The sequence below is a fragment of the Erythrolamprus reginae genome, chromosome 1 (genome assembly GCF_031021105.1).
Source record: "Erythrolamprus reginae isolate rEryReg1 chromosome 1, rEryReg1.hap1, whole genome shotgun sequence".
Classification (NCBI taxonomy): Eukaryota; Metazoa; Chordata; class Lepidosauria; order Squamata; family Dipsadidae; genus Erythrolamprus; species Erythrolamprus reginae.
Genome location: NC_091950.1, coordinates 83,672,538 through 83,693,247, shown reverse-complemented (window position 1 = coordinate 83,693,247; position 20,710 = coordinate 83,672,538). Strand labels below are relative to the sequence as shown.

The following is a 20,710-nucleotide window of genomic DNA, read 5'->3' as shown; positions in this document are numbered from 1 at the left end:
CTCTCCACTGAACCAGTCCCTGGTACTCAAAAGGTTGGTGGTCACTGCCCAAGGAGAACTGTACGGTAGTTGAAATTACTTTGGGTGTAGATAGCTCTCAAGGAAGCTGACAAGGTGTGCACTATGGATACCTAGAACTATTTGCACCAATGACAAATTCCATGTGTGTCCAATTGCACTTGGCCAACAAATAATTATCTTCTCTTCTCTTATTCTTATTCTGCTGTACAACAGCTAAATCTCTGCTTTAATTGGAGATGCTGAAAATGACGCTTAGCTGTGAATTGCACATACAAATCACATGCCTACCTATCAAACTATGTCTCTTGTTACACAAAAGAGGAAGGAAGGAGTGATGTATATTGAATCAATATAAAACATATAAGCTGTACAAGTAAATTGAAAAACAAACTGAAATCGTTTAGGTAACACCCCTCCACCTAGAATAATGAGTTTGTCTAAGTGTTCATGCCCTTTTATATGGGATGTGGCTGGGCTCAGAATCAATCAATCACATTCAAACTGATATTAAATAGTAGTCAGTACACACTTGTCATCAATGAAAGTGTTTCTGATGACTCCCTATAAAATCCAGCTGTTCTGGTAGGATTTCTCTGATACTCAGTTGCCTCTTACAGCAACAATCATGGTCAGCAAAGAGCTTACAAAACATTAAAGGTTGGAAGGCATCAGTCAGTAAAGGGTAAAAACCAATTTCCAAGATATATAGTGTTCCCTCGATTTTCGCGGGGGATGCGTTCTGAGACTGCCCGCGAAAGTCGAATTTCCACGAAGTAGAGATGTGGAAGTAAGTACACTATTTTTGGCTATGGACAGTATCACAAGCCTTCCCTTAACACTTTAAACCCCTAAATTGTAATTTCCCATTCCCTTAGCAACCATTTAGATTATTACTCACCCTGTTTATTTATTAAAGTTTATTTAAAAAAATATTTATTAAAGGCAAACAAAAGTTTGGCAATGACATATGACGTCATCGGGCGGGAAAACCGTGGTATAGAGTTTTCGCGAAGTTTGAACCCGCAAAAATCAAGGGAACACTGTACTATGGAATACAGAGAAGACAGTTATCAACATAGAGATACTACGGCATATAGTAACATTACCAAGAGCTGGATGTCCCTCTAAAATTGAGGAAGAAAACTGGTCCGATAGGCTGCCAAAAAGCCTACAGAAACATTAAAGGAGCTGTAGGAATTTCTGGCAAGTCCTGGTTGTGTACTATATGTGTCAACAATTTTCTGAATTCTTCATATGTCTGGGGCAGAGTGGCAGGTTGGAAGCCTTTCCTTACAAAGAAAAACACACAAGACTGACTAAGTTTCGCAAACATGTACATCAAATGTAACGAAAGCAAGTGGGGAAATGTGCTATGCTCCGATGAGGCCAAGATGAAGCATGGTGAAACTTGGCTTGGGGCTGTGTTTCTTCAGCTGAAACTGGACTTTGGTCAAGTGGGAGGAAATTATGAACAATTCCAAATGTCAGTCAATTCTGGGGGGAAATTCTTCTAAACTGAAGACAATGAAAAGGAATTTCATCTTTTAACATAAGGACAACCCAAAGCATGCCTCCAAATCCACAAGAATGGCTTCATCAGGAGATCAAAGTTCTGGAATGGACCAGCCAGAGCCAAGACCTTAATCAGTGGGGTGACATGAAGAGAGCTGTGCACAGGACATGTCCTCACAACATGACAGGTTTGGAGTGCTTTCACAAAGAAGAGTGGGCAAAGATTCCCAAGGCCACGCTGACGGAATGCTGACATAAAATAAAAAACTGCTTCAATAGCATTTACCATGTTATTGTATATTTTTATTGTTCCTTTCCCCCTTCAAGATTTCAGTTTGTTTTCTACTTGAATTGTACAGCTTATATCTGTGATGGTGACCCTATGGCACGATGCCCTTCATGGCATCGGACCAGAATATCTCCGGGACAGCCTTCTGCCGCACGAATCCCAGCGACCAGTTAGGTCCCACAGCGTTGACCTTCTCCGGGTCCCGTCGACTAAACAATGTCGTCTGGCGGGAACCAGGGGAAGAGCCTTCTCTGTGGCGGCCCCGACTCTCTGGAACCAGCTCCCCCTGGAAATTAGGATTGCCCCCACTCTCCTTGCCTTTCGTAAACTCCTTAAAACCCACCTCTGCCGTCAGGCATGGGGGAATTGAGACAGGCCTATATAGTTTATGCATGGTATGTTTGTGTGTATGTCTTGCTTAAGGGTTTTTTAGATATTTTTAAATATTAGATTTGTTGTACATTGTTTTAATTATTGCTGTGAGCCACGAGGAGTCTACGGAGAGGGGCGGCATACAAATCTAATAAATAATAATAATAATAATAATAATAATAATAATAATAATAATAATAATAATTTGAGGGCATGCGAGGCATTGTCCTATGCCAGCTCCAGAGCGCATGTACGCACTGGCCAGCTGATATTAAGCCTTCCGGAGGGCAGGGGGAGGGTGTTTTTCACCCTCCTAAGGCTTCAGGAAAGTCCCCTGAAACCTCGGCAAGGCAAAAAACAGCCTGCTGGATGTCTGGAGATTTCAGTGAGGATTGAGTGCACGCGCCGGGGGGGCAGTGTGTGCGTGTGTGGTGGGGACTGTGCATGCATGAATGGGGTGAGGGCATTGCACTATGCATGTGGGCACAGGTCCGGTCGCTATTGTGCTCTCTATTGCACCCTTTTAGCACCCAAGCAAAAAAAGGTTCACCATCCCTGGCTTATATGTTATAGGTAGAAACAAATTCTGAAGTGATTTATCTTGCTCTATTTTTTTTAAAAAAAAATCTCAAAACCTGGCATTCTAACAGTGGTGTGCAGACTTTTTATATCCTCTGCATAAAAAGTGAATATAAATCAATGAAGCGTAAAGTAATAATTAACAGAGTTTTAAAGTTTTTATAAATACTATATTTTTTGGAGTGTAAGATGTATCGGTGTATAAGACATACCAAGATTTCCGGGAGAGGGGTAGCATACAAATCCAATTAAATACATAAATAAATAAATTCTGAAGATGAAAATCAGTATTTGTCCTCCCTGGCTCCAGGAGCATTCTGTAGATTCTCTGTGTATGTTTTTTTGCAAAAACAAGCCTGATTTCACCCGTTTTTGTGAAAAACGGGGTGTGCAGAGGGTTTGAGAGGCCTACAGAGTGCTTCTGGGAGTTGGAAGAAAGCAAAAATGTCATTTTTGCAAAAAAAAAAAAAAAGGTGGTTCATTTTTCACAAAAAGAGGACATTTTTGCCTTCCCCCAGCATCTAGGAGCACTCTGCAGGAGTACCAAACCCTCTGTGCACCCTGTTTTGTGAAAAATACTCCCCAAAAATACAGTATTTGAACATTTGCCTTTGGGGAAAATGGTATCATTAGTTGTCATTTATGGCTTCAATGGTCAGCAATTCAGTGATCCACCTGGCAGGCTTTGTTGGTTACTTTTTAGATCTTGGGAGTATATACAGTGATCCCTCGATTTTCGCGATCTCGTTCTTCGCGAAATGCTATATCGTGATTTTTCCCACCCGATGATGTCACTCTCTTCCTTCCTCATCTTTCTTTCTCTCTCTCTTTCTCTATCTTGCTTCTTCGTCTCTCATACTCTCTTCCTCCCTCTCTCATCTCTTTCTTTCCTTCTCTCTCTTTCTCTATCCCTCCCCCTCTTGCTGGCGGGCGGCGGGCGGGCGAGCGAGCGGGGGCATCAGCGAGGAAGACCCAGGGAAGGTTCCTTCGGCCGCCCAGCAGCTGATCTGCTCGGCAGCGCGGTAGCAACGAGGAGCCGAATCGGGGTTTCCCCTTTGCGTGGGCGGCGGGGAAACCCCGATCTTAGTCTGCTCGCTGCTGCTGCGGCCGCCCAGCAGCTGATCTGCTCGGCAGCGCGGTAGCAGCAAGGAGCCGAATCGGGGTTTCCCCTCTGCGTGGGCGGCGGGGAAACCCCGATCTTCGTCTGCTCGCTGCTGCTGCGCTACCGAGCAGATCAGCTGCTGGGCGGCGGAAGGAACCTTCCCTGGGTTTTCCCCGCCGCCCACGCAAACTCCACCATCTGCGCATGCGCGGCCATGAAAAAAAGGGCGCGCATGCGCAGATGGTGTTTTTACTTCCGCAACCCTACATCGCGAAAAATCGATTATCGCGAGGGGTCTTGGAACGGAACCCTCGCGATAATCGAGGGATCACTGTAGTATGATCAGTGACAATCTGCTTTGTATAGGCTAGGACACTAGTTCCATGTTTCTACTTAGAATTGACTGACTCCAATCTGAATCTCTGATGACACTACTCGTCAGGTAGTCCATAGTTAGGTAAGATTAATAGTTTGTCTGCGGATAACTTAGTTTCCATTGTTTAAAGCTGGAAATATAAATGTTTATGATTCTTCCAAGTCACTGAAAAACAAGGCCTTTTCATTATGATTTTACTCATCATTACCAGTTGGTTGAAATTTACTTTCTTGGTGGGGAAGGATGATAGGGCAGGGAAGTTAGATTGTTTTTATTTTTAAAGGAGAGAAAACAATTCTAAAGTAGTTTGGGAAGGTTATGACCTTTTTTTAAATAAAAAAAGTAAACAATCTTTTTTAGGGGTGGGGGAAGGGGATGCTTTTGAGTCAGTCCTGGTGACTGCCTAGACGAGTTCCTGAAGGGGTTTTTGTTGTTGTTGTTGTTGTTTTGCAAGACTTTTGGAAATGATTTCCCACTGTTGTCTTTGCAGGGCTGCAAGTAACCCTACAGCTGCCTAAAACAGGACTAAATTACCCAGCTTCTAGTTTGGTGCCCATTACACTGAACTGGCACTTATATCTATTATAGATACATGTTTTCAGGTACAGTGATACCTCATCTTACAAATGCCTCATCATACAAACTTTTCAAGATACAAACCCGAGGTTTAAGATTTTTTGCCTCTTCTTACAAACTATTTTCACCTTACAAACCCACCGCTGCCGTTGGGATGCCCCGCCTCCGGACTTCTGTTGCCAGTGAAGCACCCGTTTTTGCGCTGCTGGGATTCCCCCGAGGTTCCCCAGCATGGGAAACCCCACCTCCGGCCTTCTGTGTTTTTGTGATGCTGCAGGGGAATCCCAGCAGCGCAAAAACGGGTGCTTCACTGGCAACAGAAGTCCGGAGGCGGGGTTTCGAGTGTTTTTGCAATGCTGCAATTTCACTGATGCTCCCTTCGAGTCTACGGAAAGGGGCGGCATATAAATCCAATAAATCTAATCGAAATCTAATCTAAAAGGGGTGAATTTTGGGCTTGCCCATTAACCGCTTTTCCATTGATTCCTATGGGAAACATTGTTTCGTCTTACAAACTTTTCACCTTAAGAACCTTGTCCCGGAACCAATTAAGTTTGTAAGACGAGGTATCACTGTATACAGTATAGAAAAATAGTAGTGAATAAGAAGTAGAAGGAATTGATTTCAGAAATTTACAAGAATATAAGAGGACATTCTGTAAAAGGTGTGTGTGTGTGAAAGGAATTTAATTGCTCAACCAACAGCAATTCCAGCTGAAGGCAGAGCAGGCCTGCTGAGAAGACGGGCGGATCTGGCAAAAAGAAACAGACTGGGTTCTCATTGCGAATGGATGAGGACAGCCCATCCTGAATGCTGGCTCCACCCATGGCGGAGATGACAGGAATCCAAGAGGAACAAATGGATGCAACAGCACTGGAGCTGTTTATTTTGTTTGATACTGAAGATAAAACCTTCCTCGTGTTGAATTCAACTCTCAGTGACTGCATGGAGACATTCATGCTAATGTTATGGAAACATATGGAGCTAGTTTACCTTTGCCTTCATATAGTATATTAGACTTTAAAAGTGTAATATACTGAGATTAGAGCAGTGTTTCCCAACCTTGCCAACTTGAAGGTATTTGGGGGAATTCTGGGAGTTGAAGTCCAAATATCTTCCAGTTGCCAAGGTTGGGAAACACTGGATTAGAGCCTGGTGATCTTTTAACCCGAGAACTAACAAGGTCAGAACCTGGTTAGTTTTCTCAGAATCTGCCAAGATTGCCAAAATATGGCTTTATCAATATACAACATTGGATTCCACTTTAAAGAATTCAGACCATTTATTTATTATTAATAATAAATAATTTATTTATTTATTATTTATTAATTGGATTTATGTGCTACCACTCTCCGTGGACTTGTTCTAGTCCTGAGGTTGCCTCACTACAGATGCCTCAATATCTGCTTTTAAATTGAAGAGACCTAGATATCTAGCAAGATTTGAAAATGATTACTTGCCTAGCAAACTATGAACAGGAGCACCAGAAAGATAAGTGCTTAAAGACGTTTTCTTCTTTTTCATTTACATCAAATTATGTGTGGGTAGATGGGCTAGTAACATCTGTGTGTTTATTTTTAAGGCTTCTTCGTCAGTCTTTCCTGTTTCTCCTCTTTTGTAAACAAGCAATTTGGTTTTTAGAACAAGAAAAAAGAGAATATGGGCTACAGTAGAACCTTGGGCACCGAACGCTTCTGACCACCACCAAATCGTGTGTCGACCCAAAAATCGGCTAAATGTTTCACTCTGGCCACGAATACATTCTCAGGTGGCAATCAAAGACAGCCGCGGTGATTTTTTCCTGCCGCGGCTATTTCCCCTTCCGTGCTATTTTTTGTACGTGCATACGCAGTCAGTCTTACTTCCAGTCACAACCAAATCAGGTTGCAACCAAAGTCCTTTTGGAAGTGATGTGCCGGTGCCTGGAGGCTGTTGGCTACTGGATGGGTGTCAACAAACTCAAACTCAACCCAGATAAGACGGAGTGGCTGTGGGTCTTGCCTCCCAAGGACAATTCCATCTGTCCATCCATTACCCTGGGGGGGGAACTATTGACCCCCGCAGAGAGGGTGCGCAACTTGGGCGTCCTCCTCGATCCACGGCTGACATTGGAACATCATCTTTCGGCTGTGGCGAGGAGGGCGTTTGCCCAGGTTCGCCTGGTGCACCAGTTGCGGCCCTATTTGGACAGGGAGTCATTGCTCACAGTCACTCATGCCCTTATCACCTCGAGGTTCGATTACTGCAACGCTCTCTACATGGGGCTACCTTTGAAAAGTGTTTGGAAACTCCAGATCATGCAGAACGCGGCCGCAAGAGCCATCGTGGGACTTCCCAGATTCACCCACGTATCTACAACACTCTGTGGCCTGCATTGGCTGCCGATCAGTTTCCGGTCACAATTCAAAGTGTTGGTCATGACCTTTAAAGCCCTACATGGCATTGGACCAGAGTACCTCCGGAACCGCCTGCTACCGCACGAATCCCAGCGGCCGATAAGGTCCCACAGAGTTGACCTTCTCCGGGTCCCGTCGGCGAAACAATGTTGTCTGACGGTCCCCAGGGGAAGAGCCTTCTCTGTGGCGGCCCCGGCCCTCTGGAATCAACTCCCCCCGGAGATGAGAACTGCTCCCACCCTCCTTGACTTCCGTAAACTACTTAAGACCCACCTATACCGCCAGGCATGGGGGATTTGAGGCATCTTTCCTCCAGGCTTATTATAATTTATGTTTGGTATGTATGTGCTGCTTGGTTTTTAATTATGATAGGGTTTTTAGTTTTTTAATATTAGATTTGTGCCATTATATTGTTTTTATCGTTGTTGTGAGCCGCCCCGAGTCTTCGGAAAGGGGCGGCATTCAAATCTAATAAATTATTATTATTATTATTATTATTATTATTATTATTATCATCATCATCATCATTATTATGATGATGATGATGGTCATGACCAGAGGTTCCACTGTACTATGTTCACATGCATAATTATGATTTGCATAATAAAAATCCTAGGTCCTTGGGTTTGATAGGTAGACATACCCACACACCCACACACATCAAATCCAGCCTAAACATCTGGTTGACAGAGTGACCAACGTAATAAAGCCAGCATCACTATTGAACCATTTACATTCCCAAATCAGCCAACCTCTGTTCTACCTTCTCCTCAGAAAGAACAAAATTGAAGAAAAGAGAACTTAAATGAAGAATAACTAAGCATCTAGAACTGCACAAAAATAACAGAATAAGCTAGTCAGCATTAAAACCTGTTACAAAAATTAGCTAGCACAACTATCAAAAGATGTCAATACTGTAGTATCAAATAGAAGCACCAGCTGACTGCAAAACACAAACCAACTGATATATAGCAGAGCTGCAGTTATAAGACCTTAGATGCAAAATAGGCGTTGATTGCTTACCTGAACGCCTCTTCTCGTACGGTGAGCGGGTACAGCAGTCACATGGGTTGCTCATGTCCAATCCGGTGGAACTGAGCCTAGTATTAAAAAAGCTTGCCGGATCCGCCCCTTCCCCAGAATTCGCGAATCCATAGACTAGGCTCAGTTGTGAAGCTCTGTAGTGTTCAACTCTCATTGTTAGAGGAAGAAAGATATAGAAAGGTAAAGAAGACACATACAAGGGCGGGAAGTGACTGCTGTACCCGCTCACCGTACGAGAAGAGGCGTTCAGGTAAGCAATCAACGCCTATTCTCCGTACTGAAGAAGCGGGTCCAGCAGTCACATGGGACATACCCAATAGATGGTCCCTAGGGTGGGATTAGCTTGCTATCGTGTGAGATAACGGATTGGAGTACCCTTCTGCCGAAGGCAGCGTCCGCTGAAGCGTAAGAATCAATCTTGTAGTGCCTGATGAAGGAATTTGGCGAGGCCCAAGTGGCTGCTTTGCAGACCTCCTCCAACGGGGCTTGAGTCGCCCAAGCGGCCGAGGTGGCTGCGCTCCTGGTGGAATGCGCTGTGATGTTCCTTGGAACTGAGAGGGAGGCCGACTCATAGGCCTTAGATATAGTCCCTCTGATCCAACGGCCTATTACTGTTGAAGACACTTTGGCCCCCATGACTCTGGGATGATAGGCTACAAAAAGTGCTTCTGACCTCCGAAAGGGTCCTGTGCGTTGGATATAGATTCTCAGCGCTCTGGTGAGATCCAGGGTGTGCCATCTAATTGCTAAGGGATGGTCTCGTTGGAGGCAGAAGGAAGGTAGGACAATATCCTGAGATCTGTGGAACATGGAACTGACCTTGGGTAAGAAGGTGGGGTCCAGTCGCAAGACTACCTTGTCCTGATGGAATTGACAAAGGTCCTGCCTGATTGAGAGGGCAGCCAGCTCCGAAATGCGTCGGGCAGAGGTAATAGCCACCAGGAATGCTACCTTAAAGGATAGGTACCTGAGGGACGCCGATTTTAGGGGTTCGTATGGTGCCTGCGTGAGGGAATGGAGAACCCGTGGCAAATCCCAGGATGGGTACCTGTGGACCTTGGAAGGTCTGAGGTTGGCTATGCCCTTGAGGAATTCCTGAACTTCAGGGAAGGATCGGAGAGGCTGTCTGCGGGGACCCCCTAGGACAGATGAAATGGCTGCCAGATGACGCCGGAGGGTGCTGGTGGAAAGTCCTTTATGGAAGCCTTGCATAAGGAAGGAAATTATTCTGTGTATGGGGATGCACAGAGGGGAGAGACCTTCCTGTAGACACCACTGGTGAAACTTGGACCACGTGTGGTCGTAGATTCGATTGGTCGAACCCCTTCTGGCCTTTAAAATGACCTCCACTGAATCGGGGTCATGACCACGCAGTTCTAAATCTCTCCTGATAACAGCCAGGCGGTGAGGTGGAACCACTCCGGGTCTGGATGGAAAGAGGCCCCCTGCCGCAGCATATCCCCCGAAACGGGGAGTCGCCAAGGGTCCTGGACGGACAGCTGTTGGAGATCCGCAAACCAGGGCCGGCGGGGCCAGTGAGGGGCGATTAGGATTACTCGGGCCCTCTCGGTGAGGACCTTGTGAATCACGTCCGGGAGGATTGGAATTGGAGGAAATGCGTAGAGTAGGCCTGGAGGCCATGGACTCCGGAGGGCATTGATTGCTTCCGCTCCCGGGGATGGAAATCTGGCATAGAAGCGAGGGAGTTGGGCGTTCGCATTGGTCGCGAAGAGATCCAGGATTGGTAGGCCGAATCTGAGGGTGATTTGATGGAACAGGTCTTGATGGAGGTTCCACTCTCCTGGGTCTATCGTTGCCCGGGATAGCCAATCCGCCTGGACGTTGAGACTCCCCGAGATGTGATCGGCTAGGAGCGACTGGAGATGTTTTTCCGCCCAAAGGCCCAACTTGAGGGCCTCCCTCATGAGAGCCTTGGATCTCGTGCCCCCCTGTCTGCAAATATGGCTTTTCGTGGCAATGTTGTCGGTAAGAATGAGAACGTGCCGGTTGGGAATGCGAGGAGAGAAATGCTTCAGAGCCAGGGAAACGGCTCTTAACTCTAGCCAATTGATTGGCCTGGAAGCTTCCTCCGGGGACCACGTGCCCTGGGCTATCATCCCCTGGGCGTGGGCGCCCCATCCCGATAGACTGGCATCTGTGGTGATGACAAATTGATCCGGGCACCTGAACGGGGATCCTCTGTCCATGGCCGGAGACTTCCACCACTTGAAGGATCTGCGAACACTCAGTGGGATGACAATGCGTCGATTTGAGTTGCTGTGCCCTGATCTCTGAAAAGGTAACAGGAGCCACTGGAGTTCCCTAGCATGGAGGCGAGCCCAGGGAATGATGCCTATGCATGACACCATCTTCCCCAAAAGGGAAGATAGAGTGACTATGGGAACTGAAGAATTAGATAAAATGTTAGAAATTAACTCCACTATACTGAGTTTTCTCTCGGGAGAGAGAAAGACCTGGGAGGATTCTGAATCAATAATGGATCCCAGGTGAGAAATGGATGTGGAAGGTTGGAGGTGGCTTTTATCAAAGTTGATGGAAAATCCATGGTCCTGAAGGACTGACATGGTGACAGAAAGGTCTGTTTTCACTTTCTCTAGGGAGTTCCCATGAATCAAATATCATCAAGATAACATAAAATGTGGATGGGAAACGCCCGGATATAGGCCGCCAGGGACCCCAAGAGCTTTGTAAAGACCCGAGGGGCCGAGGAAAGGCCAAATGGCATCGCCCTATACTGGAAATGCCTGCCTTGAAAGGAAAAACGTAAAAACTTCCTGTGGCATTTGGCTATAGGAATGTGAAGGTAGGCCTCAGTGAGGTCTAAGGAGACCATGAAATCTCCGGAGTGAATGGCGGCCAAAATAGAAGATAAGGAGTGCATTTTAAACTTCCTATATTTGATGAATAGGTTTAGTTTCTTTAAATCCAAAATAGCTCTCCAACCTCCGGAGGATTTTGGAACCATAAATAAAATGGAGTAAAAACCTAGGCCCTTCTGACCGGAAGGAACCGGTTGAATGGCTCTGATGGACAATAGATGAGAAATGGCCTCTTCCATACGGTTACAATCTGAGGAGGACCTGGGAGAAGGGCAGGAAATAAAACGTTTGGGGGGAGGAGAAATAAATTCTAAAAGAAGGCCAGTTTGAACAGTGTCAATGACCCAGGGGTCCTTGGAGGTGAGACGCCAATTTGAGGCGAAATGAGCTAGACGACCCCCTATGGGAATAGAGGAAAGATTACCATCTAGGTTTTTTTTGAGGCCCTGTTAGAAGAAGCTCCCCTTTGGAAGCGAAAACCTCTACCCCTGGAGTTCCTACTTTGGGAACGAAAGCGGGGGGAATACTGACCTGGAGATCTCTGATAGGAAGCCGCTTGATCTTGCTGGCGCCCCGGGCGACGAAAGGACTGCGTTTTGGTAGCCTTTTTTGTGGTTGGACCCAAAACTTTCTTCTTATCCGTGGTTTCCGTGAGGAGTGGATCCAGAAGATCACCGAAAAGAAGGTCGCGCTTTAAGGGTCCCTGGGATAACTGCCATTTCTGGCGTACTCCCGCTTGCCAAGGGCGAATCCATAGGAGTCTCCTTGCCGTTGTAGAAGCTGCAATAGACTTAGCAGAAAATCTGGTAGATTGCAAGGTGGCATCAGCCACGTACTGGGCAGCTGCAAAGACCTTGTTGAAGTCTTGTTGACCTCTCAAGTCATCGGGAGGAATATGCTGTTGAAGTTGGCGAAGCCACAGCAGCATGGCTCTGGAGAAAAAGGAGGCTGCTGCAGAACTTTTAATGGCCCAGGAATCTGCCGTGAATCCTCTTTTGAGCATTTGTTCAATGCGCTTGTCCTCTGGGCGGAGGACTTCCTCCGCCTCTCCCGGCACAGCCGCTGCCGAATGAAGGATCTTGACAGGTTCATCCGGTTTGGGAAAGGATAGAAGCTCTTCATAGGAAGAGGAAAGTTTGTACAACTTCCTGTCTTTAGTGGAGGGATTAAGACTAGAGGCTGGGAAATCCCACTGTTTGAGTAAGGCATCTTTAAACAATTTAGGCATAGGAATTACCTCGTTATCCTCCTGTTCCTCAGTGAAATAAGGTAAATTCTCCTCCGGGGGATCAGTGGAAGTGGAGGCTTGTTTCTCCTGGGCCGCTAATCCCGTAGAAATCCTAGCTTTGAGGAGGAGAGATTTGAATAATTGAGAAGGGAAAATGGTAATTGGAGAAGGAACCTTTATTTGGGATTCCTCATCATCCTCCATATCCTCATATTCGTCCTGAGAGGAATCTGAATCATCCTGAATAGGAGCCCTAACCGCTGGGGAAGAACCCAAGGGGCGGGAGGGACGAGAAGGAGGAGGAGGTAAGGGAAGCTCATTGATGGAAGAGAGTTTGGCATCAATGGCCTTAGACAACACAGCAAAAATAGATTGGAACTCAGGAGGTAAATTAGAAATATCAGCAGGAATGGCAGAAGAATCCCTAAAGGCCTGGGAGGATCCTGGCTGGGAGGAATCTTCAATAATATCTGGTTCCTCTGGCCCTATGCCCCATAGGTTAGGTTGGGGTCTGTCTAGGTTAGGCTCATCCAGAGATAACACAGGGACCCCAGAAGGAGGTAGATTAGAAGCCTCTGGGGGGTCTTGACTACTGAGTACTTGGGCCTGCACTTTTAAACGTTTTGCTGATTTGTCATGGATTCTTTGTAGGGCTAGGTCCCTTCTCTTCTCGGCCCTGGTGACCTTAGTCGAGGGGCGGGCCCCAGGAGAAGAGGAGGACGAGGCCTGGGGGATACTAGTAATCTCATCGCCTGTAGGCCTGGCCTCTCTGGGACCTTTAGTTGTGCCTCTCTTGGGAAAGGAAGCCATAGTCTGAAAATTAACAGAAGACAAGGCTGAGCCAATAACTGAATAGAAAAGGAGAAGAATTTTAAGGACTTCCCAAGAGGAATGGATCCTGCTTCGAGGCCTCGAAGCTGCTGAGACGTGAGGACAATCTGGGCAAACCCAGAGTTCGTGCCCCCAAATCCAGCGGGGCCAGCCTCCCTAAACTTTTCAATTAAGTAAACCAAGGCACTCTGGTTGGAGGCTTAGCCGGTGGAGAATTTAGCCTGGGACCCCCAAGGCCCGCTCCGGGATCCACGCGGTGGACTGAGGCCTACGCGGCTGGCAGGAGGCCAACACGAGAGGCCTAGATTTAAAAAGGGCGCGAAGGCCTTCGCGCCGAAAAATCGCTCCGAATATGTCTTAAAGGGGAAGCGATCGACTAAGTCCAGGAGACTAGAAAGCCGTCTCACTCCGCAGGAGGTATTTTTTAAGCCCTTTAATATATATGCAATAAAGAATCAATAAGGCAATCAATTAATACTTGCACTAGAACCTCCAGGCCAAAGGATTAAAAGAATCCACAAGCGGCCGCGGGGATCGTACACGGCAAAACCGCCGGGGGAAAACGAAACCGCAACTTCTCCAAGGGAAAAAAGCCGAGCCGCAAACGGCTGGCGCTATCAGTGCAAGTAAAACAAATAAGGATAAACAGTCTTACTATTTTTGAAGGAAAAAATCGAAGGGAAGGTGTTAGAATGTTGAACGAATGTTGAACGAGCTATCACAATACAACCGCAGGATATGCGAACTGAGCGAATTCTGGGGAAGGGGCGGATCCGGCAAGCTTTTTTAATACTAGGCTCAGTTCCACCGGATTGGACATGAGCAACCCATGTGACTGCTGGACCCGCTCCTTCAGTACGGAGAATCAATAAATAAGAAAGAAAAAAAGCCAAGCAGTGCATCACCAAAACAGAAGATCAGGCTAGAAAACAATAAGCTAAAATTGTATGCAAATAAGCTAGAATAGATGAAGGAAAAAAAGCTGAAGGACAAGACCAAATAATACCTGATCAAGAAATAACACCTAGGGACAAAAAAAAAAGAAGATCAAGAAAGCACTGTAAAGTAATAAAATAGCCATAGGCAAGAAAATCAGCAGATATGAAGGCAGAATCTCCCATTTCAGTTGAATCTGAAAGGTTCCTATCAATGGAAAGACTGACATAAAGTAGCCAACTCCCAACAAAGATGAAATAATGCAATTCTAGGCACAGCTATGGGACAAACCAATGGAAGGCAACAAGAATGAAACTCGGGTAAAAAAAGGTGGAGAAAGAAAAATGAAAGAACTTGTAATAACAGCAGTGATTTAAATGCATATGCTGCCCACCTCTCTATCCAAAACAATAAAAATAAAAATATAAAAGCAATTATAAATATATGAAAAAATAAAATTACAAAGGATTAAGTGCAGATTTAAAGAGCTACAGGCTCAAGCAGCATAAGATACCTTTCTGAGCCTTGAAGCTACTGTGCTACTGAGTGCAGCATTGACCTGCTTTTACTCGGCAAGAAGCACAGCCTCACACATCGGGCCCAATCTACTGAGAGGACAACCCTTACTGCATTCAGAATGGGGTAAGCAGCAGAGCCCAATGACTCATCTCAGCCCGGTGATGCAAGGAACACAACCAGGACTGTTGAGACCTAGTACTCCACCCCAACAGCCTGTTCTCAGACTGCCCAAGTCCATCAAATCCCACATGGATGGGCAATCTACCCTGTCCAGGGATGGATGCAATAATAATAATAATTAATAATAATTTATTAGACTTGTATGCCGCCCCTCTCTGAAGACTCGGGGCGGCTCACAACAACAATGAAACAATACAAATACAAATCTAATAATTAAAAACTGTAACTACAACCCAATACCACTGGACACCTGCTCCAATGCTGCAGCCTGTACCGATCCAGCAACCAGTGCACTTCCAGCCACCAATCAAGTGTCTACACTGTGGGGTGCTGCTTTTGGAGAATGAGATATTTATATTTGGAGAACTATTTGAATCCCAGCGACCGGTTAGGTCCCACAGAGTGGGCCTTCTCCGGGTCCCGTCAACAAAACAATGTCGTTTGGCGGGCCCCAGGGGAAGAGCCTTCTCTGTGGCGGCCCCGGCCCTCTGGAACCAACTCCCCCAGAGATTAAAATTGCCCCCACCCTCCTCGCCTTTCGTAAGCTCCTTAAAACCCACCTCTGCCGTCAGGCATGGGGGAACTGAGATATTCTTCCCCCCCTAGGCCTTTACAATTTATGGTATGTTTGTTTGTATGTATGTTTGGTTTTACAAATAAGGGTTTCTTTTAACTGTTTTAGTATTGGATTTACATGCTGTTTTGTACTACTGTTGTTAGCCGCCCCAAGTCTATGGAGAGGGGCGGCATACAAATCCAATAACTAACTAACTAACTAACTAACTAACTAACTAACTAACTAACTAACTAACTAACTAACTAACTAACTAAATATTTAGAGAAAACTTGGGAGCTACATCATGGCCCATAAATCTCGGAATCCCCAGCATTATATGTCAGAAATCTGGGCAAGTCACCCAAAATTGGAGGTGCAAATTTTGATAAGAAATTCAAACACAAACAAATTGTGATGATCCCTCAGAAAGGCTTACGTTTAAAAAATCAGATTCTCCCACAAATTAAGAAAAAACCAAACAAGACCAGGAAGAAGTGCCTAGTCAAAAAGATTGCTCCTCTGGATTTAAATCAACTGATTTGTTTGAGTAGACCGATCCTCCCACACATGGTGCTCTCCAGACTTGAATCGTGAATTTTGAGGAAATATCTGCAATTAAAGGCTCCCTGTTGAGAAGGATGGAGAAGACTGAAAAATTCCACATTTTTTTTAGCAGCCACATATCCCATCCTTCTACAGCAGCCTCCTTAATCTGTTTACCTTGCAGAGTGTTTCAGGGCTGTAATTTCCCCAATTCCTAGCCACTCTCACCCTAGCTGCAGAATACCTGGTTGGGAAAAACAACAGTACGCTGCTCATCCAACAAGTATCTCTATCCGTATTATATTACGTGTAACATGAATCAGTCGTGTCGTGCTCACAGCTTCGGTCAGAAACAGGGAAGGACAGAAACCCCAAGCAGTGCCATTTCCTCTGTGTTAGCCTACTTCTTGCATCCCTTTGCAACATCTGCTTTTTTTCTTCATGCTTTTATTGCTTGCTTAAGGAAACCACATACAGGCCAAACACTAGGTTTGGATTACAACTTGAACATGACGTTCCATTAACTGAAGTTTTATATTTTGGACCACTCAAGTTAGAACTAAGTTATCCAAACATGAGGCGGAATCTCTGTATTAGCAGCTGGCAGGTTTTTGCCAGACTGTCAGTCGATGGGGAAAATATAAGCAAGAATTGGAGACGCATTTTTAAGAAATGTCCCATGTGCAAACTTGATGCAATCCAGAAGAGGACTCTGAGCCGGAGATCTCTGAAAAGAGCAACTGGGCTGGCACAAGTAGTAGCACTTAAGACTTATACAGTAATACCCCGGTTATTGCGTCCCCGACCATTGCGAACAGGGTAATTTGCGATTTTTCAACCCGGAAGTCAAAACACCATCTGCGCATGTGTGCCCTTTTTTTCTATGGGCACGCATGCGTAGATGGCGCCCGGCAGATCAGCTGCTGGGCGGCTTCCCTGGGTCTTCCCCCTCTTGCTGGCGGGAGGGCGAGCAGCGGGCATCAGCAAGGAGTTTCCCCACCGCCCACGCAAACTCCTCGCTGCCGCCCGCCCTTCGCCCGCCCACGCCGTTCATTCTCGCCGCTTTCGAGCTGAGTCCTGAAGCGAATTCGCTCCGGGACTCAGCTCGAAAGCGGCGACAGCCAGCGCGGACAAGCCGTTCGCTGGCGCTGGCTGTCGGCGCTTTTGAGCTGAGTCCCGGAGCGAATTCGCTCTGGGACTCAGCTCGAAAGCGGCGACAGCCAGCGCCAGCGAACGGCTTCTCCGCGCTGGCTGTCGGCACTTTTGAGCTGAGTCCCGGAGCGAATTCGCTCCGGGACTCAGCTCGAAAGCGGCGACAGCCAGCGCGGCTGTTTTAAAATGTCGCCGCCGGCATGGGGGGCTTGCCAGCACCCCCCGGACCCCCAACCCGGGTTTGGGGGGCTGCTAGGAAGCCCCCCATGCCGGCGGCGACATTTTAAAACAGCCGCGCCGCCCCCAATCTTCGGCTCCTCGCTAGCGCTGCGGGAGTAAAAACACCATCTGCACATGCGCAGATGGTGTTTTTACTTCCGCAGCGCTACTTCGCGAAAACCCGCTCGTTGCGGGGGGTCCTGGAACGGAACCCTCGCAACGAGCGGGGGATCACTGTATACCACTTCACAGTGCTTTACACCCCTCCCTAAGCAGTTTACAGAGTTGGCATATTGACCCCAACAATCTGGATCTTCATTTTACCGACCTCAGAAGGGCGGAAGGTTGAATCAACCTTCAGCTGGTGAGACTCAAATGGCCGAACTGTTAGCAACTGGCAGTCAACACAAGTAGCCTGCTGCATTGTAACCATTGAGCCACTACGGCTAAAGAAGACACAACTGGTATCGCCTTTTAGCATGAGATTTCATGGGGGAGCTCTTCTGATTCCAACCTTTAACTTTGCCTGCAAATAAAAAAATGTCCTAACATGCATGGATGACCTACTTCAGGTTCAGAGGTGCTGAAGGCCTGCATCCAATCCTCCAGGCCAGCGGTCCCCAAACTACGGCCCGTGGGCCGCATGCGGCCTGCTGAGGCCATTTATCCGGCCCGCGGGTGAGTGACAGGAGCACAGATACATGCTTTTCTTTTAATTAAATTCTCTCCTTAATGTTCCTTCAAAAGTACAACACCAATTATATTTCTAACTTATTAATCATTATGCCAAAGTGCTCCCTTCTTTCTTTATACATTTTTCTATAAACCAAGAAAACCTTGTATAGCCAATCAGATGTTAACAAAAGAAAATTAAAAACAAAACATAAACATATATGAATTTCAGATTTCTTCCCCCCCCCCCCTCTAAATAGTATGTTCCCATTTTGTTTTTTACTTTAAAATAAGGTATGTGCAGTGTGCATAGGGATTTGTTCATAGGGTTTTTTTTAATAGTCCGGCCCTACAGCAGTTCGAGGGACAATGAATTGGCCCCCTGTGTAAAAAGTTTGGGGACCCCTGCTCCAGGCAATGCAAGGGTATCATCTACTGGCAACAAGGACACAACTTTATTCCAAGACTCAGCTGCCTGTAAACGTTAGCATTTTTTAAGAAAAGGAAACGTTTGCAGACTTACCTGCTGCAAAAGGCATCTTATACGGGTAGCCGTTCCGCCCTGTATGCCCACTGCCAATTCTGCTTTCTGGTACATGCATAACTCCACAAAGGCTGAAGCTGTTAATTGCTGGTCCCTCTCCACAACAGTATGGAGAGCTACACCAATGAAATGGCTGAAAGGAGGGATCGGACGGTAAGGAACCAGGAGACACCATGAGCCCCTCGCAATCCGTTGCCTGCGACAACTCATCCTTCGGGTATATCGAGTAATGAGTGTAACTATTATATCCGCTTTGGCCATAATAAACATAAAACCCATTGAACGGCGTCAAGTCAGACGATTCGAAGAGACAGCCACAATCTGGATGGTTGCCTGGAACAGGCATAGGATGGAACTGAGGTACTGGGAAGGAAGGCTGATGGAATTCCTGCTTGGGGGTAGGAGATTTCTCTCCAGGTCTTCCATATTCAGGCTTCATGGAAGCTTGCCCGCCCATCAGCAAAGGCAGTCTGTGGAGGAAACCCTCTGTGCCTTCAGAAGAGTTAGGGGACGGTGTGTAGCTGACGGATTCTGTCTTCCCATAGATTCTAGGAGACTCCTGGTGGGCTGCTTTTCTATACGCACCCTCCGAGACACCCTGCCAGCTACGCTGACCCTCTGTTTTGACAGAGGATATTTCCTTTTTGGGTTTAACACAATTTTTCCCGTTGGCTTTGGCCCACTTGAGTTTTGATTTGGAGCTGTGTCCTTCCATCTTGCTTTCTCCAGTTGATTTACTTCTGGGCTTCAACGGTTGGTCTTTCTCATGAGTCAGTTTCAGAAAAGCTGCAGCGTTGAGACTGGCCAATCTCTTTGGGGCCGGGTGGTAGGGAACCCCTTTGTCCTCCCGCCTTTTCCCTTCGAAGTCATTGCCCAGGGACTGGCTATAAGGAGCACACTTCTGACTTGGTTTAGTTTGGTTCTTTCCCTTCGCTGTTTTAGTGCCTCGTTTTTCTGTTAAGGGCCACGAGCCCTGAGCTTTGCAACATACGCTATTAGTGCAACAAACCCCACTAACCTGGGGGGAATCTTTTCGAAAACGCCTGCCGGATAATAAGTTGTCATCCCGTTCAAAGAGCAGGTTGTTCACTGCCTCCGCATTCAAGGAGGCTAGTCTCCGTTTCCTGGGCTCCGAGAGGCAGACACTATGCCCTTCCTCCTCAGTCCCAAGGCATGATAGCTGGCATTTGCCTATAGAAGAGTCTTGTTTCCCTGCTCCGGCTACTTGAACTTGTTCTGGAAGGCAGGAAGGTCTGAAGTCATCTATGCAACTGGCAAGACCTCTTTTCATCCCCCTTGGAGTCTCCTCCGACAATGATCCGGCTACATCCTCTAGCCTAGTGAGTAGCACGGAGCAGGTTTTTTTGTCCACAGAGGAGCTGAGGCGTTTCCTTAAGGGGTAGGTCTTTCGGAGTTCTTGCAAATTCCTGCTTTTAGTCGAACTGGCGAGTCTAGTCTGGACTTTCTGCCCTTCGGTACCATTTCCTTGCTTGCTGCCCTCCACCTCAGTCCTATCCATTCTCTCACCGTCAATCGGTGACAAAGCTTGGGCAGCAGAACCAGCTGAGTATTTCAGAAGCAAGAGCTGTTTCTTCCGGGCATGCGTCATAGGATCAGTGTCCACCCCTGCGAACACAAAGGAAAACGTCTTAATATCAGCAGTAGATAAATGCTTCCTCACACACAATGCACCAAACGACACTTAGAACATATGTGCTCTATACAAAATATGGATCTTTGGGGGCAAAAGGGATAGGGAGTTTAACCAAATGAGGATTTCAGCTATCCTAAAAACATGCCTTCATTTCAAACCAGTACTTGACAATTACATTTGGCTGTCCAAACACCTAAAGACCAAACATCTAAAACTTCATTCCTTACTCGGAAGTATGCTTCTCTACATTAGGTAACTACTCTACACCAATTCCAACAAATACTGATTTATCTCAACCTCTTCCAAGAAATGATTCCCATCAGGATTATCCAGTTCCAGGATTTCTCTCGCATAACCAGGACACCCTTTTTGTGGGAAAAGAACAGGTCACCATTTTGAACACAGCATAAGACTAACCCCGAAGCCTTCCTTCTTTATTCAGAAGCACACTACTCTTTTGCTAATTTCAGCCAACACCGATCCATCTCACCATCATCTGTAAGGATGATTTTCATCAGGGATCAGCTACTTGTAGAATTTCTCTCACATAACTAGGGAACTCACACCCC

General features: G+C 46.5%; 1 protein-coding gene across 2 annotated transcripts in view; it reads right to left on the bottom strand.

Annotated features, from left to right (window-relative positions):
* BAHD1 (bromo adjacent homology domain containing 1) overlaps nucleotides 1–20,710 on the bottom strand; it is a 111,797-nt gene that overhangs the window by 44,594 nt on the left and 46,493 nt on the right. For both annotated transcript variants that reach the window (XM_070756739.1, XM_070756748.1), the window contains exon 2: nucleotides 18,467–20,113. In XM_070756739.1, the coding sequence (XP_070612840.1) occupies nucleotides 18,467–20,113 (1,647 nt within the window). The remainder of the gene's footprint in view (nucleotides 1–18,466; nucleotides 20,114–20,710) is intronic.